The sequence below is a fragment of the Castor canadensis genome, chromosome 8 (genome assembly GCF_047511655.1).
Source record: "Castor canadensis chromosome 8, mCasCan1.hap1v2, whole genome shotgun sequence".
Lineage (NCBI taxonomy): Eukaryota > Metazoa > Chordata > Mammalia > Rodentia > Castoridae > Castor > Castor canadensis.
The window spans coordinates 127,735,150-127,760,318 of record NC_133393.1 but is presented as its reverse complement, the minus strand read 5'-3'; the positions used below and the strand labels follow the sequence as shown (position 1 = coordinate 127,760,318).

The window sequence follows — 25,169 nt, the reverse complement described above, 5'->3', positions numbered from 1 at the left end:
ATGGAATGAGAGTGACTGGAATAGTGTTCATTTTTCTGGTAACAAGAAAGAGTACTATTAAGTTGTTCATGTAAGAGACTTTTTAAAAAGGTAATGCTAACGTAAGGCAAATGAACGTGCAACAAGTCACCACAGTGTGAGTTTTGGTCTTCAGAATATTCCTTTAGTAAGCACAGCCCCCCATGTCCCACGTGTCTGTGTTGTATAGAGGTGACAGGCACAGTCCTAGCCTCAAGAACTTTATAGTTGCATAGAAAAAAATAGACACTAAGTGATTATAGGAAGCTGTGTCTTATGGGGAAATGGTACAAAAGATGATGAGGGAATATATGAGTGAAGCATTAAACTAGATTCGTTGGAGGAAAAGTCAAGAAAGACATTCTAGGCACAGAGCTGAGGAAAAGAAAGAAGAGGAGGCCACAACAAATTTTCATGTTGGAAGATGGTGGGGGAAACCAGCATAAACCATGGCCTGAGAGAACCTGATGTGCCCTGGAGAACATGAATTACTCAGCTGTGGTCAGAACACAGGAAGTGTAGTGAGACCAAATGGTCATCTATCTGCACCTCATCATTGCCATTGGGCAAGTTTGTTGCTCACTCTCAGCCTTTTGGAAACTAAGACTAATGAGGAGGTTTTGCTCAGTGGACTGGTATAAATTCACAGTGATTGGGATTAAGTGGTACCATAAGACTGCCTTTCTTCTAGCCTGGCACTATCAGTTAGGGGGAAACTGGAACTGAGAGGAGCCACTCAAAATGTAGTTTTCCCTTATTAGTTGGATGTGATGGTGGAACTCTGAGCTTCCAACTGCCTGGCATATGTTCCTGTTTTCTGGTGTAAGTGGTGAGTTTTCCCTGAGGAATCAGCCTTCCCCCATGTTCCCTCAGTTATGTTATGGGCTGCAGTGGCCCTATCTCCTTCCCAGAAGTGGACAAGAAGCTCAGGCTTGCCAGCAGGAGCACAGCATCCCTTCTGTAGGAGCAACTTCTGTTGGAATGTCAGGTCTTTCCTCTTTAGACTTAAACCTGTAGGTTCTAAGGGAAGTTGTGAACAAAGAGCTGACCTGAAAATAAAACAATGCTGATTCAGAGGACAGAAGAACTATGACTTACTGTCTGATCCCATAGTTTGGTTTCTGGATATAGACATACTTGTGTGTGTGTGTGTGTGTGTGTGTGTGTGTGTGTGTGTGTGAGTGTGAGAGAGAGAGAGAGAGAGAGAGAGAGAAAGAGAGAGAGAGAGAGAGAGAGAGAGAGAGAGAGAGAGAGAGAAATATTCCATTTTGCTTTTTCCTCCAAATAGAATGCTTTCTGTAGGAAATGAAACTGAAACAGAGTATGGAAAAAGTAGAATTTTTATATCCAGTGAAGATGACCTTTTTAATTTCCATCTTCAACCCCACTGCCTTAGATTTAGTGCCATTGGTTCTTTTGTGGAGACTTTTGTAGCAATCTTTTAAATACTCTCCTTCCTACAGATTTACCTTCATTCACCCCATCCCCAGCGCACCCCTACTCCCACCCTGCCCCTGCTTCTGTAAGAAGCAAATCTGGTCGTGCTGTTCCTCCGTTTCATCTCCCTCCGTGACACCTTGCCCTGCCACGTATGCTCTGCCTTCCTGTTACAACATGTCCTTTTGTCCCTTTCTCCACTCACCTTTTGCAGCTATGAAAGTTTCCTTGATGTTCAGTGATCTGTGCCCAGCCTTTCCACATGCTGCTTTTCATTACTGTGCCCACTGCTTCCAGCCTTCCTTCCTGATCCTGTTGTGCATCTTTCTCCAGCAGAGGTTTATTATTGTCCTAGCCCAAGCTTACCAAGATTTCTTGGTGTCACCATGCCGCACTGTTTAGGAGGTCTGTTTGTTGCCTTGGGCCTCTCTTCCCTGTTAGACTTTGAGCTGTAAGTACTTTATTCATGTCTGTTCTCTTGCCAAGAACTGCTCTAAATTCTGTGGATATGAGAGAAAGTAAAACAGACAAAATTCTTGTTCTGGTGGAGCATCCTCTATCAAAGGGATATAGACAAATGTATTAATAAGTGCTCAGGCAGAAAAGCATATAGGGCAACAAGTTAGAGAATGATAGGGTTTTGGGGTGCTCTTTTACATACAGAGTTTAGGGAGGTGTATTTACCAGGGTGACATTTGAGCTAAGACCTGACAGAATTGAGAGAGCTAGTGAGGTAGGTATCCAGAGAATGAGTGTTCAAAACAGTCAGATATGGTATGGGAACCATTTTGTAGAGTACTTTGGAGAGGGGATTGCTCAGAGGAATTATGCAGAAATGTGGCTGAATGAATCAAGAGTAGGCTGCCCTCTACTGCACAGGAAACTTTGGTGGGAGTTTCCATGGGTTTCTTTCAGGGCAGAAACATTTTGGGGGATCTTTTATAGCAAACCCAGGAGTACTACATATGCATGTTATGGGTGGAAATGTTTAGGTGGCTTTGCTACTTTCCTTGTACTTTTTGGTCAACTCTTTGTTCATATTGACAGGCTGGTTACTCAGCACACACCCGGTCTTAATGGAATGCCTTTATCTGCTGGTACCTTGTGGTTCTTAGGGCTTTTTTTTTTTTTAATGAGTTGTTTTCTTACTGTTTGGAGTGAGTGACTCACATGAAACTCTGCAGAGGCCTCCCTGGAGGAGTGTTATTTGATAAATAATTTGGCTAAATTTAATGAATAAGGGTTTCACTTTGACAGCTTTCCACATATGCGCTCCACGGCATGTTAATGAATTCTCGTGAACATATTATAGCATTTCTTCTTGGTTCATCTTGTTGTAGTTAGAACAAGAAAGAACTGAGACAAATGTGTTAGCCCAATTAACCACTCAGTTTCAGGCCTCCCAGACTATTTCTATGTCTTCTTGTGAACATGTAACCTTATGAAGTCATCCTGATCCAGGACTTTCTTCCAAAGGTCTTCAGGATATGAAGTCCTGCTTTTAGTCTGTATATCCAGAGGTGATTTCTCATCGGGAACTGAGTCATGCTTAAATAAATTTAGCAGAGTGAAACATAAGCCAGATGTCAGTTTACTTATTTATAATGACAACACTAACTGCCAAGGGCCTAGAACTCTTGCATGCCTTAGTTAGAGCCTTCTTACTTTACCAACATGGTTTGAATATAATCAGAAGGCTGTTCGATGAGGCCTGAAACAAAACAAGGGGAGTTTGTTGAAAAAAAAAAAACACTCTCAATGGGTAGTTTTCTTATGTTTGGAAGTGAGGTTATGGGTCCAGCTCCTCCACATATGCATTCCTGCTGAGGAAACTGCGTAGTCAGTTCTGCTGGTCAGGCATTCTCTCCCCCAGCCATTATGGAGATTTGCTGAACACTTTACTCTTTGCCTTTCGCTATTGCTGGGCACCTCCTCTCCGTGGATGGACTAGCTTCAGCAGAGAGACAGCACAGAGTGGTTAAGAACATGGGCTCACTAGTATGTCGTCCTGTGTACATAACTTAACCTCTCTGGGCTTCACTCTTCTTCCTGTAAAATGGGTATGAGGAGGTACTTCCCTCACACAGTCACTGTGAGGATCAAAGTAAATGGATGTAAAGGTCAATTAATGACAATTACTAACTGCCCTCACATTCCTGTTCTTCCTAGGGATTATGCTAGAGTCACCATTAGGTGCTGTTCAAAAGTTATTATGCACATTTGGATGTAGTCTGGGGGATTGCTATTAAGAAAGCAACTATCATATACTGAATGTATTTTATGTATTTGATTGTGAAAAGATAGTTTAGTTGCTAAGCAGTTGAGTAGTTGAGTTTGCAATCCTTTTTTTTTTTTTTTTTTAGAAACAGGATCTCGCTATTCAGTTTAGCTTTGAACTCTGAGTCCTCCAGCCTTTACTTCCCAAGTGCTAGGATTATAGACTGCACTCCCAGCTTTTTATTTTGTTTTGGGGTTTTTGCTTTTGTTTTTAAGACAGGGCCTCACTGTGTAGCCTAGACAAACTTCAAACTCTCAATCCTCCTGTCTCAGCCTCCTCCTCAGTGCTGAGATTATAAGCATGTGTCACTGTACCTGGCTTGCAGTTTCTGCTTTTTCATTGCAGTTCATAGTTCATTTAAATTTATGTAGGGCTGGTGGAGTAACTCAAGTGGTAGAGCACCTGCTTAGCAAGTGTGAGGCCCTGAATCAAACCCTAGAATCACCAATAAATAAATAAATTTATGTAACTGGCTCTGTAATTTGATTTAAATCTACTGTCTTGCTGTTTTCTGTTTGTTATTTCTTTGTCCTTTTTTTCTTTCGGTTTGAGTATTTCTTTCTTTCTTTCCTTTTTGGTGGTGGTACTAGGTTTGAACTCAGGGCCTTGTGCTTGCTAGGCAGATGCTTTCCACTTGAGCCATTCCCCCAGCACAGAGTGTTTCTTAGTATCCCTCTCTTGATGTTTTTTAAATTTACCCATGTCTTATTTTATGTTCAGTGGTAGCCCTTAGCAGTTGCAATATACATCCTTAATACAATCTGCTCTTAAATTTTGACATTTTATAAGTAATGTTAGAACTGACAAAAATGCATCTCCATTATCCACTTCTTGGCAATTTTACTTCTATATCTGATGTAAGCTCACAAAATGTTAAGTAGTCAATTTTCTCTTAAAGAAAATAAGAAACAAGGACCAGGCTTGGTGGAGCATACCTGTAATTCCAGCTACTCAGGAGGCAGAGATAAGAGGATCCTGATTCAAGGCAAGTCCAAGCAAAAGTTAGCGAGACCTTATAAAAACAAGCCAGGTATGATGGTGCAAGCCTGTGGTCCCAGACACTTGGGAGGCATAGATAGGAGGATTGTCTCCTGAGGTTGGCCCTGGCAAAAATGAGAGACCGTTTCTGAAAAACGAACTAAAAGCAAAAGGACTGTGGATATTGGCTCAAGTAATAGAGTGTTCAATCCTCAGTACTTCCAAAAGGAGGAGAGCAAAAATGTCTTCTGTATTTGCCTCCAGATTTGCCAGATCTAACACCCTTCATTTTTTGTAGATCCAAGTTTCTATCTGGTATCATTTCTTCATCTTGAAAAAATGTCATTTATCATTTCTTATAGTACTAGTCTCTGGGTGAAAACTCCTCTCACCTTTTTGTTTGGCTTTTATAAAGGATAATTTAATTTTAGTGTCATGTATAATTCTAGGTTGACAGGTGATTTTCCCTTTAACTCTTGGCCTATGTATTAGGGTTCCCCAGAGAGACTGAACCAATAGGATGCATATAGATATCTTAGGGAGTTGGCTTACATGATTATGGCAGCTGAGAAGTCTGTCAAGGGACAGATTGTCTACAGGCCAGAGCCCTGCGATGCTGATGATGATGTGGCTCAGTTCACTTGCAAAGGCCTCAGAACCAGGAAAGGAAGCCGATGGTGTAACATTCCATTCAAGGCCAGAAGCTCCAGAATCTGTGAAGGGGACCACTGGTGTAAGTCCTGGAATCCAGTGATCAGAGAGCCTTGACTTCTGACGGCCAGGCAAGAAACAAATATATGCCTCTTCTTGGGGGAGAAACCAATTTGTCTTCTATGTTTGTGATGGTGCCCACATATATTGAGGGTGGCTTGTTCCCCATCGAGTCCACTCGGGCTCACCTGCTAATCTCCTCTGGAAACACTTTCATAGACACACCTAAAATAATACTTTTCCAGGTTTCTAAGTAGTTGTTAGGCCAGTCAAGTAGTCACCTAAACTTAAGCATCACAGTGAATGTTTGCGTCCCCTACAAAATTCATATTTTGAAATCTTGACCCTCAAAGCTATGGTGATAGGAGCTGGAGTCATTGAGAGATGGTTATGTTATGAGGCCATATCCTCATGAATGGGATTCATGCCCTATAAGAGACTCCATGGAGACCTTGCCTCTTCACCGTGTGAGGACACAGCAAGAAGGTATCATCTCTGCATCAGAAAATGGGCCTTTATCTGATAGCAAATCTACCAGCACTCTGCTTGGACTTCTCAGCCTCCAAAACTATGAGAAGGAAATTTCTGTTGTTTATAGTCCACCCAGTCTGTGGTACTTTGTTATAGAAACCCTGATGGACTGGTTTGCGTTGGCTTTTTTTGTGTTAGTTTTACCACTACTGCCCTATATGTAATGTTGTCTCTTTTTTCTCTCTGTTGCTTTAAGATCTTTCTTTTTTTTTAAGCAATTTGTCATCATGAGCCAAGGAATGGCTTTATATTTTATTTTTTATAGTTCACTGAACTGTTGGACCTATGGATTGATATATTTCATCTTTGGAAAGATTTTCTTTATATATTCTTCTTCCTTAATTTCTTATCACTTTTTGAGACTCCAGATTCACATTTGAGCACTTGAAATTGTTAATTAGTTTATGGAAACTTTGTTCACCTTTTTTTTCTCTCTGTGCTTAGTTGGCATAGTTTCTATTAACCTCTCCTGAAATTCACTAGTCTTTTCCTGTTCAATTTGCTGTTTAATTTGTCATCCATTTCTTGGTAAGATCCCCCATTTGTTCCCTTATGATGTCCAACTTTTCCTTTCAATCCTTGAACATGAAGCAGGCACAGTGATGTGCAGTGATAGTCTCAGCTACTCCATAGGCTAAGACAAGAGAATCAAGTGAGTTCAGGAGTTCTGACACCAGCCTGGGCAAATATAGCACCACCCTGTGTTTAAAGAAAAAAAAAGTCATTGAACATATCGCAGTAATTATTTTTACAGCCCTTGTCTACTAATTCCAACATCTGTGCCATCTTTAGATGAAATTTTGCTTCTTTGTATGTTCTTTGACCTTTTATATTGTATGTCCAAACATTGCCTAATGTTTCAGAGTACAGATTGTCTATCATTATTTAGAGTTTTCTGGTAATAAAAGACTTTCTGCTAGCCAGCTGGATTCTGATGAGGGTTAGATTATTTAGCTTTTGTAGGGTGGATTTAGGGTAGCTTTTACTCATGGGCTATAGTGGTCAGCAAAGTCAGGACAGAACTTGAAGGTCTTGGTGCTCTGTAACCTCTATAATCTGTTCAACACATAGCCTCCAAATAGTTGTTCTCTGCCCTGTGAATGGACAGTTTTGTATCTGACCTAAGACTCAAAGGACTTCTAGGTAGAATTTTGGGTAGTTTATGCTCTCCATGATTTTTTTCTCATAACCTGTCTTCAAAATTCCAGCTCTTTACCCCTTCTGAATTCCAATTTCTCTTTTCCTCTATCCACTGAGATCACTGTATCCTAGGCTGTATTTCCTTGTACCATAACTTGGAAAGTACTGTGGGAGAAATCTAGGTGATTTTGAGCTCATCTCATACTTTCTCATCTCTTGAGATTCTTAACCCTATGCTAACTCTTGCCCAAGGCCTAAAAACACTTGCTTTGGGGCTGGAGGTGTGGCTTAATTGGTAGAGTCCCTGTCTGGCGAGTGGTCAAGGACATGAGTTCAAACCCCAGTGCCACCAAAAAAACAACACAAAAAGCAACAACAAAAACCAGTTGTTTTGTGTATTTTGTCTAGTTTGTATATTGTTTGTGGCCAGGGAGTAAGTCTGAAAACTATTGCATCCTTCCCACCCCAGTGGGTGTTCTGTCAAACGAACCTAACTAGATTATTTTGAATCCTTGTGATCATAATAAATAAATGTGCAAGAGGAGCCAAGAAAAATTGATTAAGAAAAAAAATTAGAAACTTGTCTGATCGGCTCTTAAAGCATACTATAAAATTACAGTAATTAAAATGTGTTGATAATGGTGCAGGATTAGGAAAGTAGGTCATAGCCCAGAAGTAGCCTATATATATATATAGGAATATATATATATATATAGGAACTGATTTTATGATAAAGATGTTGTTTCTAATCAATAGGGAAGTACATGGATTATTCAATATATGATTAAGATAACTAGATTTCTATTTGGAAAAATATAAGACTGGATCTTTATTTCACACTGTGTTCTTAAAAATTGTACATGAATTGAACAGCTAAACATTAAAAACTACTTGAGTGACTTTACTCTTCACCCAATGTGTGGGCAGTGTATTTAAATGAATATAGAGAATCAGAAGAGCAATTGTTTCTCTAGTATTTTTGCTCTAAATGTACACCTTGAACTTAAATAATTAAAATTCTTTGGACATCTCTGTGTCCAGTACTTGCCATGAGTTTGAGGTTGTTCCTAGAACCCACACTTATTCTATGTGGTGTATAGTTAGCACCTGTTAGTGTGAGAGGAAATGAATAGCTGAGTTCTCTGAACTAACCATTGTTTATGACCATGCATCTTAATTTACAGAAATACTTTAAGACAGTCTATCTATTAGAAAATATATGTATGCTTTTTTTTTTTTTCCGCTGTGCTGGGGATCAAACCCAGGACCTCTCATTTGCTAGCCAAGTGTTTTACTACTTGAGCTATGACCCCAGCCCTTTTGTATTTTATTTTTGAGACAGTGTCTTATCTCACTGACTTTGCCCAGGCTCATCTTGAACTCATGATCCTCCTTCTTTCACCTCCCAAGTAGCTGGGAATATAGGTGTGCACCCCCATATCCAGCTATATTTATACTTTTAAAATATAAATTAGCATAGTTATTTTAGAAATCAGTTTGCAAAAATATGAGGATTTTTGCAGTAATTTCTTAATTGGAAATTTATCTTAAATAAGTACTCATTTGTATTAAAAGGTACTACTTTACTGGCTGTAGTGGTACACTTCTATAACCTCAGCACTAGGCAGGCTGAGGCAGGCAGATCAAGAATTCTAGACCAGTCTAGGCTATACTGTGAGGCCCTGTCTCAAAAAACAAAGCAACAACCACCACCACAAAAAAAAAAAAAAAAATCCAAATAAATAAATACAAGGTATTGCTTTCAGTATAATTTACAATGTTGAGAAGTATAAATTCCCCAGCCCAAGGAAGAAGTGAAAATTTGAAGTACCATCTCTACTGAATGCATATAGTTTTTGCACTTAAGTCCATCCATTGTCAGTCAGAGACCACATACATAACATAAAATTTACCATTTTAACCATTTTTATGCATGCAGTTCTGTGGCATTAAGTATAGTCACATTGTGCAATGAACTGAAATGATTTTAAGCACCAGCTTTCATTGACTATATATATTAAATTGGTCTCAATTCCCTTAAACTTTTTATTCCCTAAATACTTACTGAGGGCTTATTCAATGCTAGGCATTGTGTTAGGAAAGAGCAGTGAATGGGGCAGCTGTGGCTTCTCTCTTCTTAGAGCTTACGTTCTAATGGGGAAGCAGACTGAACACTTAGTAGTAAGTATAAGTGTGAATATGGAACCACACCCTGGGGAGCTAACCTGTTTGGGAGGCAGTATTGAGGAAGGCTTGTCCTAAGGAAGTAACATGGAGCAGAGGACTTGAAGGAGGTATAAAACCCTAATGTGTATTTTAAACTAAATAAAGGGTAGGGAGGCAGGGCTTGATGCATAGGATACCATTTGAGAAATGCTGAGGCAAGAGCAAGGACTTAAGAGAAGATGGGTGTAGTTCCAGGAAGAGTAGGGTGATGAAGCTGAAACAAGAGGCAAGTGCCGGAGGACCTACAGGAAATAGTGCTAAGAAGGTCAGACTTTTGCCCACAGCAAGTGTGAAACCACTCAAAGGTTTTAAGCTGAAAAATGGCCTTGTTTGATTTACGATTTGAAGATCGCTTTTGTTGCTTGTGGAGAACAGAAGAGCACAGGACCAGTAGTGTCTGGAGGAAACAAGACTTGATGATGATTGAAATGTGGTGCAATGGAAGGGAATTAGGAATTAGCATGACTCCTAGGCTTCTAGGCTGAGAAACCATTTACTGAAAAAGAGAATGCAGAAGGAACGATGTGGAGATGAAAATGATGAGTGCAGATTTGGACAAGTTCAGAGTTGGAGGTTTCTGCCAGCTACTCAAGAGGGGACACCCGATAGGCATCTGAACGCATGAGTGGAGATTACAGGAAAGAAATCTCAGCATATAAATGATAAATGACCAAACAACTAATTAGTATATTTCATGGTACATGTAATCTTTTTATGTCATTTTCACTTATTCTTTGTCTCTCAGCAAATTCATTTGTAGAAATGAATTCTGTTTCTGAAGTCAACAGATGGCTTCTCTTCTAATGTTGACCAACACTTGAAAAAATATAAATGTTATGTGTATTGTCTTGAACCTTCACCTTCATTATATAAACACCAAATCCTATCAAAGCAAACTCTGAGACTGCCAATTTTTTAAAAAGTGTATATGAAATGCAGTCCAAACTGTTCCTCATTATACAAATAGAAAACCATGGCCAGTGTGAATGTAAGTTTCACAAGGATACATAGCTAAGCAGTTGCAGAACTATACCTAGAAATCAGGACTCTACTTTTTGAGCAGTCTTATTTCACTACTTTTTTATTGCTTCCCTCTCCTATTGAAGAGCCACTGACTTCAGAGTCTCTTGCTAATGATTCATTCCTTCTGGAACATAGAACCATACCTACTATATTTGGTCTCAGAGCCTGACAGCTAGAAATGTTTTTATGGAAAATATATCTTAATGATAACAAATGGCCAAAAGAGTATGGGAGTGTTGCTCACACTTGCCTAGCATAGCAAGGCTCTGAGTTTGAGTCCCCAGCACCACACAAACAGAGAAAGAGAAAGAAAGGAGACAGAGAGAGAGAGGAGGGAAGGGAGTGGGGAGAGGAGGGGAGAGGAGGGCAGAAGAAGGAAGGGGAGCGGAGGGGAAGGGAGAGAGCTAAAGGAAAGCATGGATTTCTTATGACAGCACTTTAAAACCTTTTATGGTTCTCTAATGAACAAAATAACTTTTTGACACTGTATACAGACATAAAATTTTATAAACAGTTTCAGGTACACTGTAGTCTTCTAAAGAACTCCTGTTATATAATTTGGGCTACTCTGAAGGACATGTGAACCAGTTTTTCTAGAATGAAGTTCAAGAATTTCCTCATTTTCTTCTACCAATAAACATTAAGGGATTCAATGGTAATTCAGTTGACTTCTCTGATGCCTTTCAGACAGTCCATGTCTGCTGATCCATTAGTCACCACTGACTAATACCCATCTTGGGTGACACTCTGGGGAAGTTTTAAAAGGCAATTGGGTGTTACTGAATTTGAGAGTCAGAAATCTAATAATTCTTAGTAGAAATTTTATATCTTTCTAACATTCTTAAAATTAGCAGCCGTGTCAAATGTTTGGGTCCTGACAATAAGGGCTTAATCTTTCCTTATGAAAGTCAGGCTAAAGAGAGGCCTGTCTTCTTATTTTTTGATGTCTCTACTTAAAAACAAAAAGGAGGAGGAGATATAAACTACTATCCTCACTTTCAAGCCATCCAAATTCAAGAAACATATGCAGGAATTATAATGTGATGTCCGGAGAGGGGGGAAGGCATTAGCCCTGATCCCCCTTTCCTTGTGGAAGTGAAGCCTCCCCTCCCTCTGCCACCTGCTTACCAGTGATCATCCGCACAGTTACTGAAGGCACACAGCCCTTCATTTCTTTAGCACTGGGAACTTATTCCCAGGCTATAGACCACCCTCCTACTCAGGATGAGGTTTTAGCTGATCAAGGTAACCTGCGTTTCCTTATTTACAAGTTTCTTTAAAATTCTGTTTCTTCTGTAGAGCTTTTGGTGCCTTTTTTGTTACAAACGTTTTTCATATTGCTATGTAAAACTATATCATTTGTGTGTCCTCCCTCCTTCCTAGGATGAAACCTTCATGTTATCTCATTTATAGCTTTATTCCTATTACCCAGTGGTGCCCAGTGCTGGTTGCTCATTCAATTAATGAGTATCTTCTCCCATATTCCTCAAGAGACCATGCTTATTTTACTTACAGCTTATAAAAGGATGGTCTGTTCCCTCTGGAGAACACTGCCTCATGGTTTCCCTCCAGTTTAGAACTTACCCAAGATTTTCAGTGCTCTAATAATATGGCCAGTAGAAAAAATTCTCCTTTTCATCAGAGACTTGAGTAGAGTGTTTCAGATGTTTGGCTGTGTAGACCAACAGCCTTGTACAAATCTGTATCCCTCTCCTTACTCCTTTATATGTCTCAGCTTATTTATCTATCAATGAGTTTATTTATCTGCAAGCAATAGCACCTCTTTTATAGGGTTATTTTGAAGATTAAGTTAGTTGTTATAGGTAAAGTGTTAAGTATTCTAGGACATATGTGTTTAATGTAAATAGGATAATAATGTGATGATGGTGATAAGGTTTGGTTAATAATGTCATAGGCTAAGTATATTAGTTGTTCTTGACAGAAACAAGATTTAATTTGGTTCATGGCTTCAGAGGCATCAGTTCGTCATGGCACTGGAGGGCATGGCAAAGCAGGAGGAAGCTCTCATCCCATCTATAAGGAAGCAGTGAAAGAGAATACAGGAAGGGCCAGGGCAAGATATAGCCCCAAGGACATGCCCCCAGTGACCTGTTCCTCTAGTGAGATCCTGCTTCCTACCTTTCACCATCTCCCAGTAATGCCATCATGTTAGGAATCCATCAAGGGACCAATCCACTCATTAGGTCAGAGCCCTCATGATCTAATCATCTCTGGAAACATCATCACAGATACTCCAAGAGGTGTGCTTTACTAATCTCCTAGATATTTCTCAGTCTAATCAAATTGATAATCGAGATTGACCGTCATAAACTGGACACTGGTGGCTCAGCCTGTAATCCTAACTACTTAGAAGGTTGAGGAGGATCGAGGTTGGAGACTGGTCTAGGAAATAGTTTGCAAGACCCCATCTCAATGGAAAAAAGCTGGATGTGGTGGCATGCACCTGTCATTGTAGCAATGGCAAAAGGTATAAAATAGCAGGATCAAGGTCCAGGCTGCCCTGGGCGAAAAACAAGACCCTATCCCCAAAATACCAGAGCAAAAAGGGTTGGAGGCATGGCTCAAGTGGTAGAGTACCTGCCAAGCAAACAGTAGGCCTTGAGTTCAAACACCAGTACCGCCAAAAAAAACAAAAAAGATTGACTACCACAGTGTGTTTTTATACTTTGTTCTCATCTGATAATTCCGTATTATAAATTTTTTTATCATTACTTTCTCAAAAAATAAGAATCAGATAATCTCTAGAAATATTTTTGTCACCTAAAATGTTTATATTAACTAATTTTTAAAAGATAGCTAATTAAGAAATCCAATTTGATTCCTTGTTTATAATTTTATGTGGTTTATTTTCATGAGGATACTGAGTAAATTTTTCTTCCACAGAGTCTATGTGAAATAAGTTCCTGTATTTGGAACGTTTCTATAATACTGTATTCCATATTTGAATCTCTTATATATTTTGAAAGAAAAGATTAATAAAATATTACTTGTTATTATAAAACCAGGATAACCTACCCAACATGGAAAATTTCTTTCCCTTAGATTATTTTCACCAGTTAAAAAGATTAATTCACATTGAACTTAATAATACTCCTAAATGTGTTTTTTTCTTCCCCCATGATGAGTCCATAAATTCTTTCTGTTGGGAAGAATTATTTTTAGGTCTTTCTTAAGAGTGGGGTGGGGAGAGAATGAAAAGAAAACCTTCAATTACATTCCACACCCTTAATTGATGACTTACAGTAATCTGGACTGTGGGTGTAGGAGGAAACTACAAACAAAACTGACCTACAACTGTCTTTTCTGGGTTTTGTTATTACTAAAATATTAATAATAAAAATGCTGCTCACAGTTTCCTAGTAATCTAAACTTCATTTCATTTTCTGCTTAGTCCTCCATGCTTCTGTTTTTAAAAGGCATTTAGTATTGAAAGAAAGAAAGAGAAACTTGGAAAGGATCTTAAAAGAACAGACAGCATAAAAGCAGGAGGCAAGGTGTCTGAGATTTTCCTCATATGTTTCTGTTCTGTCTGCATGAGTTGTCCTATCTTCAGTTCATTGGAGCTTTCTGGCCTCAAGTCCAGGAAACTTAGTAAATTAGGTTCTTTTGTTGATGATGTCACTCAAATTCTAATACTCAAACCAATAGTCTTTTTTTTTTTTTTTGTAATATAAAGCTTCACTACAGGGTTGGCAGGATGAGTAGAAAAGGCTCTCCTGGGTTATATGGATGACCCCAGAAAAATGACAGAAATAGGAGAAAGAATGTTCAAAATTACAGGATCTTTGGCTTGGAAAGAGTGCAGAATTGTATTAAAAACCTACAACAGAAGCCATAAAACTGAATTTCTGAATAAAAGAATAAAAAGAAAAAAGAAACAAGGCTAGTTTGCTTAGCATATTTTGATCTTTTAATGGTCCCTTGATGTTTGTCATGATGATACTTAGTTGGAAAGATGTTTGCCGCAGAGTGTGACTGCTGCATGGTACAGCCTGACTTGGATGTGGTGTGGAGGTGATTATCAGGAACCTTTCCCAAATAGAGTCTTCTTTCTTCTGCTTTCTAGATTTTCACCTGATGGAAGATTAATTGTGTCATGTAGTGAGGATAAAACTATTAAAATTTGGGATACCACAAATAAGCAGTGTGTTAATAACTTCTCAGATTCTGTAGGGTAAGTCTATTCTTTTTGTACACTTGTGTAGTCCAGTTTACTAAGGAGACTTCATTTTAACAATTTAAATAAAGGAATGAGAGTAAAGAAATTGAAACATTAGGCCATGCTGTTCTTCCTTCCTAGATTTGCAAATTTTGTGGACTTTAACCCTAATGGCACGTGCATAGCTTCAGCGGGATCTGATCATACTGTGAAAATATGGGATATAAGAGTGAACAAATTACTCCAGCATTATCAAGGTAACAGTTCCCCCAAGGAAAAAATTCAGTCTTCAGTGGCTTCTCTGAGAAATGTCAATTCTTCTTCTTGGTGAGGTTTGGTCCTCACAGGGGGGTCACAGCTGTATGTGAATTAGCTACAGAACAGTATAGTTACTTCCATCAACTGCAGATGCAAGAGGGGAGAGGAGGTAAGAGGGCTTTAAAAATGAGGCTTGGACTACAAAAGTAAAGTTAACTGTGGAATTTTCAAACTCTGGTTATCTGACTTTCCATTCTGAATCACAAGGAGTTATGTGAGTCCAAATGGATGTTATAACTGGTAGGAAACAACTTTCCACTGTGCTTGTGTATTGAAACTAAAAAGAAGTGAATTGGTTTTCTTGGTTTATAGTGGATTTACACTAAATCCACATTATTATCACAGGTGAGAGTAATAAAAACTATCACTCATTCAGTGTTTACTGTGTAGTTAATGGCCACACATCTATAGGTATCACTATTTCCTCCATTTTAAACATAAGAAATTGAGGCTTTAAAAGTGTAACTTGCTCACATAATTGATGGAACTTAGGACTTCCTGCTGACAAAGTGCAAGAGAGAGTGCACTTCTCATTATTGCATTATGCTGCCTACTATTGGGAGGATGGTGTCCAGAAATGAGTTCTCAAACACAAACATCTTCACTCCATAATCCCAAGCCCCAACTTATTAAATTTAACATATTTTTGGCATTGGGGTTTGAAATAAGGTTCTGAGTTCTGCCACTCTACCACTTGAACCACATCTCCGGTCCTATTAATTTAATTGGAGGCTAACTTATATACCTTATATGAGCTGGTAGTAATCAACTGTTACATTGGTAATATAGCCAAAGACTTTGTAATTATGTAGTCAATAAGATTATCCCTACATGACACATTCTCCTTTTTAAAGTTTTTCTGTCTCATTAATTGGAGCAATGCTGTATAATGCCAAAATGTTTATCTGCTGTAGCAAGCTATAAAGAATTTTAGTGGTGTAACGACATTACCTCTAATTGATTCTTGTTTTCACACTAACACTGCTAAGAGTGCAAATGAACATCTTTAGAATTTAAGGATTGTTCTCTGAAAGAGGAAAAATAGCACACAGGATTACAAAGGACATCAATTGTATTGAAATACAGCTATCAAAATGTTAAAGATCATGTGACATAGTAAAGAAGCAGTTATTTTCTGAATTTTGCTTTTGTTTTCTACAAATTAGTTCACAGCTGTGCAGTTAATTGTCTATCATTCCATCCTTCGGGTAACTATCTCATCACTGCCTCTTCTGATGGTTCCCTTAAGATTCTGGATCTCTTAGAAGGAAGACTCATCTATACACTTCAAGGACATACGGTATTAGCCCTAATTTTGTCTTTTAAACAGTATGCATTTTAAATTTTTGATTCATTTTATTATATGCCTGTATTACTTTTCTAGGTGTAGGAGAACATCACAAAAATTGCTGCTATCAGAAATTTTTTTACTTCCCAGACTGCTTTACTATCCCTTGGAAATACTTAATAATTTCTGTCAAAGTCAATGTCTTTGAGCTGGGCATGGTGGTTTGCACCTATAATCCCAGCTATTCAGAAGGATTGCAAATTTGAGGCCATCCTGGGCAAAAGTTAGTGAGTCTCTTATCTCAAAAACAAAATACAAAATAAAATGGCTGAGGGTAATGCATCAAGTGGTAGAGTGCTTGCCTATCATGTGTGAGGCCCTAGGTTCAATCCCTAGCACCTAAAGAATAAGCAAATGTCTTTCAATAGCCAATTAAGTGAATACTATTATCTTCATCAATATGTAGCATAGATTGACTAGTTAAAGGCAATGGTTAAGTTTATTTCTTACTGCGTATCTTTCTCCTTATGTATATGCCGTTTTACTAACTGATATAGCCTCTAACCCCCCCACCCCACCCTTTGTTCCTTTCTCTAATCTTATTGGTGAGTTTAGGAGAAATTTGGCAACATTGTCTACTCTCCTGCCCTGGGCTGGGAGCCTGTCCTCACTGCTTTCCTCTGATACCTGTTATGGAGAGTCTTGTCCTTACCCATTGTTGCCTGTAAATGGGTAGTGAAACCTGGCTCATTCATTACCAGTTTTAAAAAAGCTCATTTGCCTTACTGATGATCCATATTCTCTTTCTATAAATTTTATTAGTGAGAAAGGTGATATTTTGACTCCTATATGCCTTATTCCTTTGTCTTATTTCTCAGTTGACTTAGAACTAATGGAGAGGAAGAGTTGAGAAAAATAATTATAAGAACTATCCTTCCTTGTGGGTAATATTCAAACTTTTCTGAGTATTTTAAAGTAAATCTTTTTTTTAATACACTAGGTACTTAATTTTGGCCAAGCATAGGCTCTTTAATCAAACGGGCTTTTTGGTCTACAAGAGAAAGGTTTTTTAGGCTTTTTGTTGTTGTTTAGTTTTTTGGCAGTAGTGTAGTTTGAACTCAGGGCCTCAGTCTTGCTAGGCAGGGGCTCTACCACTTGAGCCACACCCCCAGCCTGAGAAGGGTTCTTTATACCTTCATATATCCTTGCCTGGCTTCCTGCTTTGCTTTTGTTCTGAAACAGTGTTAGGGTGAAGCACAAATGGGCTAACCAGCTCAGATACATGAATACACATGGATTTAGTCTGAAAAAACACAACCAGTAAAAGTAGCCAGTGATTGATATACCCATGAAGGAAGTACAAAATGATAGGGAAAATGTATACATAACATTTTAGAAGAAAAACACTGTACATAAAGATGGAATGTTTCAGAGGCTAGCTGTGAGGATGTTTATGAAACTATAATGACCTAAGTCTGTGGCATGGTGTACTTGAATAATGCAAAATATTTTCTCCCAAAGTTTGCTTGTACAGATTAAGGACTACTCAAAATAAACAGAATATTTTGATATATTTGAGATGAGACATAATCCCTCTTATCTTGACTGAAAAATTGACCTACAGGCTATGTGACCTTGTGACTAGGCCAAATTCAGTCTTGTCCAACTCCACAGTAATTGCTTAATTTCAAGGGCTCATTATCTCTCACCTACGTAATTATAATAACTTCCTTAACTGGCTTCCAGTTTATTCTTACAATTGTGATACTGATTCTCATCAATCACTACTCTCCTCCTATTTATGTTCTTCTCTTAAACTTTTAGGGGCTCACTGTTGCCTACATCAGAAAAGAAAACTCAGCAGAACCTATTGTGATCAGGAAAAGGTCTTTGCTTATATAACCTCATTCCTGTCACACGTGTATTAATCATTTGCTAATCATTGATTGAATATAGAACAGAAAGCTAGAAAACCTTATCAAAAATTTTTTTCAACTTACATGTGTACAAATTTCGTTAAAGGAGAAAAAGATTATTTGCTCATTAATTCTTAATGTTTCTTTTTTTATTTAGTATCATTTACTTGTGTTTTGATATAATTGGGTTGGTTCTTTGATTATCTTTAATCTGCCAGCATTAATATGCATAAGTAGTCTATGTAAACTAAGATTCAGAGTTGCTACTCACAGTCCTCTTGACCATGAGAAGGCATCACCAAGTTCACCAAGTACTTTTTTCTCTTATCCCTTTATTTCCTAGGGACCCGTCTTTACTGTTTCATTTTCAAAAGGTGGAGAGCTGTTTGCATCAGGAGGTGCAGATACACAGGTTTGTACATTTTTCACCTTCCTCTTTCATTTGGGTACTGGGATTTGAGCTGGATAAAAGGAATCTTTGACTTCAGGTAAGAGTTTTAACAACCAGATAGTTTGTGTATGTTAAGATGATTATCAATGGGTTTATATTTTAATTTAGTGACAGGAAGTTTGCCGTCTAATAGCTGAAATGTTTCCAATTCATACAGTTGAAATTCAGCAGTTATTTTATTTTGCTCATTTTTATACTTACTTACACTTGTAATTGACATTCAGCAAATGTCCAGTTTTACAGTGAAGCCCTTTTACCTGAATTATTTCCTAATTTATTGTCCTGTATGACTTGTTATTTCAAGTGTTAAATAGCTACATAATGTGTACTTGAGGACAATAAGAACAAATCTTTTATGATGCAAATCTGTATTTACATGAAATGATGAACATTCATCTGATAGCCAGATTTATTGAATATAGTAGATGATCAAACCAAAAAGCACAATTTGGGGCCTTGGGTGATGGTGGAGGGGGTAGAATTTCAAGGTAACAACGTATTACCTTACTATGAACTTTAAGCCAAACATGAAGACAATTTAAAATGCTAAATCTACCCCCCACCATGCCTTAAAAAAAGTGTTTAGAAATTGTAACATTGTTGAAATATATATGTATAGATGTATGTACATGTATATGTGTGTATATAGTAGGCTTTCTGGCTACCTTGAAGGATAATTCTGTATATTCAATTTTTTAAATCAGTTCAATTATTTGTACATGCAAGTCAATAACTGCCAACATCATTTACTTGTTTTTAGGTCTTATTGTGGAGGTCTAACTTTGATGAATTGCATTGTAAAGATCTTAATAAAAGAAATCTCAAAAGATTGCATTTTGATTCACAACCACACCTTCTTGACATCTATCCAAGAACACCACATCCGCATGAAAGAAAAGTTGAGACTGTTGAAGTGAGTATTTTGTGCATATCTCTCCTACACTTTATGTACATTATGGGTTTGTTAGGCCACAAGATGCTTGAAATTATACATAATTTATAAAACCTAGTCCTGCCCTAAAACAGCAGCACTTTGAGAAAGTCAGTTGTTTCCACTAATAAAATAAAACTATAGGCATATGGTAATGTGTAATAATGTTAAAGGCTCTTATATTGACTTCTTGAAGGCTCAGAAATAAAATGAAAAATTACATTGATAGAACTGGGTGTGGTGGTGCACACCTGTAATCCCAGTACTCCAGAACCTGAGGTAGGAAGATCATGAGAAACCCTGTCTCAAATAAATAAATAAATAAATAAATAAATAAATAAATGAAATAAAAAACTTTTGCATTGAAAATAATAGTAAAGGCCTCTGGTGACTGTGAAGTCTGAGTTGACTTCATATTTTAGACATTTTTAGGGAGGTTATATGATGGGTCTCATGAGAACAGGGACGAAGGACAAGAACTTTTGTAACCTACATGATCACTTAAAAGAAAACATCTAGGCATTAAATCTAATAAACAAGACCATTTTATTGCTTGTCTACATGTATTATTAGGAATGAAATTATCTACTTAACTGTAGATTTTTTTTTTAAGGTAAGAAATCTTCTTTTGTTGAAAATTTACACAACTCAGTATTGTAATAAACATTTTTTTTTCCAAAAAATGATAGTGCTATGCTAGAGAAGAAACTATTAACTGGGGAGATTTACTTGTAGTGGCAAGACAGACTTTTATCAATACAGAATAAATATTAACAGCATTCTTGAGTCAATGTTGAGACCCAACAAAATATAAGAACCAAGTGAGGTGTAATAAGTAATTATCCAGAGAAGAAGGTGGTGCATTCTTGGATGATAAAACTGTCTCTGAAAACTGCTGCATGTCAGTTAGTCATCCTCTCAGCTCACCTTCAAACTGCAGGACTTGTCTCAGGCTCCCTTTTAAAGGGCTATCTTCAGAGGAAAGCAGAGAGGAACTCTGTTATCCTTAGTGAAATGTAAAATAACTATAGAAATATAACACAGTTTAACTATAGAAATAGAACACAGTTTAATAAATAGATTGAAAATGATCTAACTATGAAATATAGGCAAAAGAGTAAATGTTACATATGGCAGGACTAACTGGAAAAAATGACATTTTTATTTCCCTGTTGCCCCCCATTCACTGTCATTCTGCTATACCAACAACAACAAAAAATGTTTCACATTTCCTCCCACTAAGAAAATGAGGGAAAATAACAAGGGAAGCAGTTTTTCTTTTGAACAGTTTCTTGAACACCTCCAGTACCAATTACTCACAAGGTGAGTATTTCACAGAAAATGATTAACTCACCAGAAATCCTTAAGCAAAGCTATTTTGGAGTTCTTTTTTTTTTTTTTTTTTTTCATTTTTCTTTTATTATTCATATGTGCATACAAGGCTTGGTTCATTTCTCCCCCCTGCCCCCACCCCCTCCCTTACCACCCACTCCACCCCCTCCCGCTCCCCCCCCTCAATACCCAGCAGAAACTATTTTGCCCTTATCTCTAATTTTGTTGTAGAGAGAGTATAAGCAATAATAGGAAGGAACAAGGGGTTTTGCTGGTTGAGATAAGGATAGCTATACAGGGCATTGACTCACATTGATTTCTGTGCATGGGTGTTACCTTCTAGGTTAATTCTTTTTGATCTAACCTTTTCTCTAGTTCCTGGTCCCCTTTTCCTATTGGCCTCAGTTGCTTTAAGGTATCTGCTTTAGTTTCTCTGCATTAAGGGCAACAAATGCTAGCTAGTTTTTTAGGTGTCTTACCTATCCTCACCCCTCCCTTGTGTGCTCTCGCTTTTATCATGTGCTCATAGTCCAATCCCCTTGTTGTGTTTGCCCTTGATCTAATGTCCACATATGAGGGAGAACATACGATTTTTGGTCTTTTGGGCCAGGCTAACCTCACTCAGAATGATGTTCTCCAATTCCATCCATTTACCAGCGAATGATAACATTTTGTTCTTCTTCATGGCTGCATAAAATTCCATTGTGTATAGATACCACATTTTCTTAATCCATTCGTCAGTGCTGGGGCATCTTGGCTGTTTCCATAACTTGGCTATTGTGAATAGTGCCGCAATAAACATGGATGTGCAGGTGCCTCTGGAATAACAGTCTTTTGGGTATATCCCCAAGAGTGGTATTGCTGGATCAAATGGTAGATCGATGTCCAGCTTTTTAAGTAGCCTCCAAATTTTTTTCCAGAGTGGTTGTACTAGTCTACATTCCCACCAACAGTGTAAGAGGGTTCCTTTTTCCCCGCATCCTCGCCAACACCTGTTGTTGGTGGTGTTGCTGATGATGGCTATTCTAACAGGGGTGAGGTGGAATCTTAGTGTGGTTTTAATTTGCATTTCCTTTATTGCTAGAGATGGTGAGCATTTTTTCATGTGTTTTCTGGCCATTTGAATTTCTTCTTTTGAGAAAGTTCTGTTTAGTTCACATGCCCATTTCTTTATTGGTTCATTAGTTTTGGAAGAATTTAGTTTTTTAAGTTCCCTGTATATTCTGGTTATCAGTCCTTTGTCTGATGTATAATTGGCAAATATTTTCTCCCACTCTGTGGGTGTTCTCTTCAGTTTAGAGACCATTTCTTTTGATGTACAGAAGCTTTTTAGTTTTATGAGGTCCCATTTATCTATGCTGTCTCTTAGTTGCTGTGCTGCTGGGGTTTCATTGAGAAAGTTCTTACCTATACCTACTAACTCCAGAGTATTTCCTACTCTTTCTTGTATCAACTTAAGAGTTTGGGGTCTGATATTAAGATCCTTGATCCATTTTGAGTTAATCTTGGTATAGGGTGATATACATGGATCTAGTTTCAGTTTTTTGCAGACTGCTAACCAGTTTTCCCAGCAGTTTTTGTTGAAGAGGCTGCTATTTCTCCATCGTATATTTTTAGCTCCTTTGTCAAAGATAAGTTGCTCATAGTTGTGTGGCTTCATATCTGGATCCTCTATTCTGTTCCACTGGTCTTCATGTCTGTTTTTGTGCCAGTACCATGCTGTTTTTATTGTTATTGCTTTGTAATATAGTTTGAAGTCAGGTATTGTGATACCTCCTGCATTGTTCTTTTGACTGAGTATTGCCTTGGCTATTCGTGGCCTCTTGTGTTTCCATATAAATTTAACAGTAGATTTTTCAATCTCTTTAATGAATGTCATTGGAATTTTGATGGGAAGTGCATTAAACATGTAGATTACTTTGGGGAGTATCGACATTTTTACTATGTTGATTCTACCAATCCATGAGCATGGGAGATCTCTCCACTTTCTATAGTCTTCCTCAATCTCTTTCTTCAGAAGTGTATAGTTTTCCTTGTAGAGGTCTTTCACATCTTTTGTTAGGTTTACACCTAGGTATTTGATTTTGTTTGAGGCTATTGTAAATGGAATTGTTTTCATACATTCTTTTTCCGTTTGCTCATTGTTACTATATAGAAATGCTAATGATTTTTCTATGTTGATTTTATATCCTGCTACCTTGCTATAGCTATTGATGATGTCTAGAAGCTTCTGAGTAGAGTTTTTTGGGTCTTTAAGGTATAGGATCATGTCGTCTGCAAATAGGGATATTTTGACAGTTTCTTTACCTATTTGTATTCCTTTTATTCCTTCTTCTTGCCTAATTGCTCTGGCTAGGAATTCCAGTACTATGTTGAATAGGAGTGGAGATAGTGGGCATCCTTGTCTGGTTCCTGATTTTAGAGGGAATGGTTTTAATTTTTCTCCATTAAGTATAATGCTGGCTGTAGGTTTGTCGTATATAGCTTTTATAATGTTGAGGAACTTTCCTTCTATTCCTAGTTTTCTTAGAGCTTTTATCATGAAATGATGTTGGATCTTATCAAAGGCTTTTTCTGCATCTATTGAGATGATCAAGTGGTTTTTGTCTTTGCTTCTGTTAATGTGATTTATTACGTTTATTGATTTTCGTATGTTGAACCACCCCTGCATCCCTGGGATGAAGCCTACCTGGTTGTGGTGAATAATCTTTTTGATGTGTTGCTGAATTCGATTTGCCATTATTTTGTTGAGGATTTTTGCATCAATGTTCATTAAGGAGATTGGCCTATAGTTCTCCTTTTTGGAGGTGTCTTTGCCTGGTTTTGGGATAAGTGTAATACTGGCTTCATAAAATGTGTTTGGCAGTTTTCCTTCCCTTTCTATTTCATGGAACAGTTTAAGGAGGGTTGGTATCAGTTCTTCTTTAAAGGTCTGATAGAATTCAGCAGAGAATCCATCAGAAAGAAAGGTCCTGGACTTTTCTTTTTGGGGAGACTCTTGATTGCTGCTTCAATTTCATTTTGTGTTATAGGTCTATTCAGCTGATTAATTTCCTCTTGGTTCAGTTTTGGATGATCATATGTATCTAGAAATCTGTCCATTTCTTTTAGATTTTCAAATTTATTTGAATATAGGTTCTCAAAGTAGTCTCTGATGATTTCCTGGACTTCCATGGTGTTTGTTGTTATCTCACCTTTTGCATTCCTAATTCTACTAATTTGGGTTTTTTCTCTCCTCCTTTTAGTCAGGTTTGCCAGGGGTCTATCGATCTTGTTTAATTTTTCAAAGAACCAACTTTTTGTTTCATTAATTCTTTGTATGGTTCTTTTGGTTTCTATTTCGTTGATTTCAGCTCTTATTTTTATTATTTCTCTCCTTCTATTTGTTTTGGGATTTGCTTGTTCTTGTTTTTCTAGGAGTTTGAGATGTATCATTAGGTCATTGATTTGGGATCTTTCAATCTTTTTAATATATGCACTCATGGCTATAAACTTTCCTCTCAAGAGTGCCTTAGCTGTGTCCCATAGGTTCCGGTAGGTTGTGTTTTCATTTTCATTGACTTCCAGGAACTTTTTAATTTCCTCTTTTATTGCATCGATGATCCATTCTTCATTAAGTAATGAGTTATTTAGTTTCCAGCTGTTTGCATGTTTTTTGTCTTTACTTTTGTTGTTGAGTTCTACTTTTACTGCATTGTGGTCAGATAGTATGCATGGTATTATTTCTATTTTCTTATATTTGCTGAGGCTTGCTTTGTGCCCTATGATGTGATCTATTTTGGAGAAGGTTCCATGGGCTGCTAAGAAGAATGTATATTGTGTAGAGGTTGGATGAAATGTTCTGTAGACATCTACTAGGTCCACTTGATCTATTGCATATTTTAGATCTTGGATTTCTTTATTGATTTTTTGTTTGGATGACCTATCTATTGATGATAATGGAGTGTTAAAGTCTCCCACAACCACTGTGTTGGCGTTTATATATGCTTTTAGGTCTTTCAGGGTATGTTTGATGAAATTGGGTGCGTTGACATTGGGTGCGTACAGATTGATGATTATTATTTCCTTTTGGTCTATTTCCCCTTTTATTAGTATGGAATGTCCTTCTTTATCTCGTTTGATCAATGTAGGTTTGAAGTCTACTTTGTCAGAGATAAGTATTGCTACTCCTGCCTGTTTTCGGGGCCATTGGCTTGGTAAATCTTCTTCCAGCCTTTCATCCTAAGCATATGCTTATTTCTGTCGGTGAGATGGGTCTCCTGTAAGCAACAAATTGTTGGATCTTCTTTTTTAATCCATTTTGTCAAACGGTGTCTTTTGATGGGTGAATTAAGTCCATTAACATTAAGTGTTAGTACTGATAGGTATGTGGTGATTCCTGCCATTTAGTTATCTTAGTTGTTTGAAGGTT

General features: G+C 37.7%; 1 protein-coding gene across 3 annotated transcripts in view; it reads left to right on the top strand.

Annotated features, from left to right (window-relative positions):
• Poc1b (POC1 centriolar protein B) overlaps positions 1-25,169 on the top strand; it is a 109,235-nt gene that overhangs the window by 25,585 nt on the left and 58,481 nt on the right. For all 3 annotated transcript variants that reach the window (XM_074084090.1, XM_074084091.1, XM_074084089.1), the window contains exons 5-9: positions 14,430-14,537; positions 14,664-14,779; positions 16,007-16,140; positions 18,388-18,456; positions 19,256-19,408. In XM_074084090.1, the coding sequence (XP_073940191.1) occupies positions 14,430-14,537; positions 14,664-14,779; positions 16,007-16,140; positions 18,388-18,456; positions 19,256-19,408 (580 nt within the window). The remainder of the gene's footprint in view (positions 1-14,429; positions 14,538-14,663; positions 14,780-16,006; positions 16,141-18,387; positions 18,457-19,255; positions 19,409-25,169) is intronic.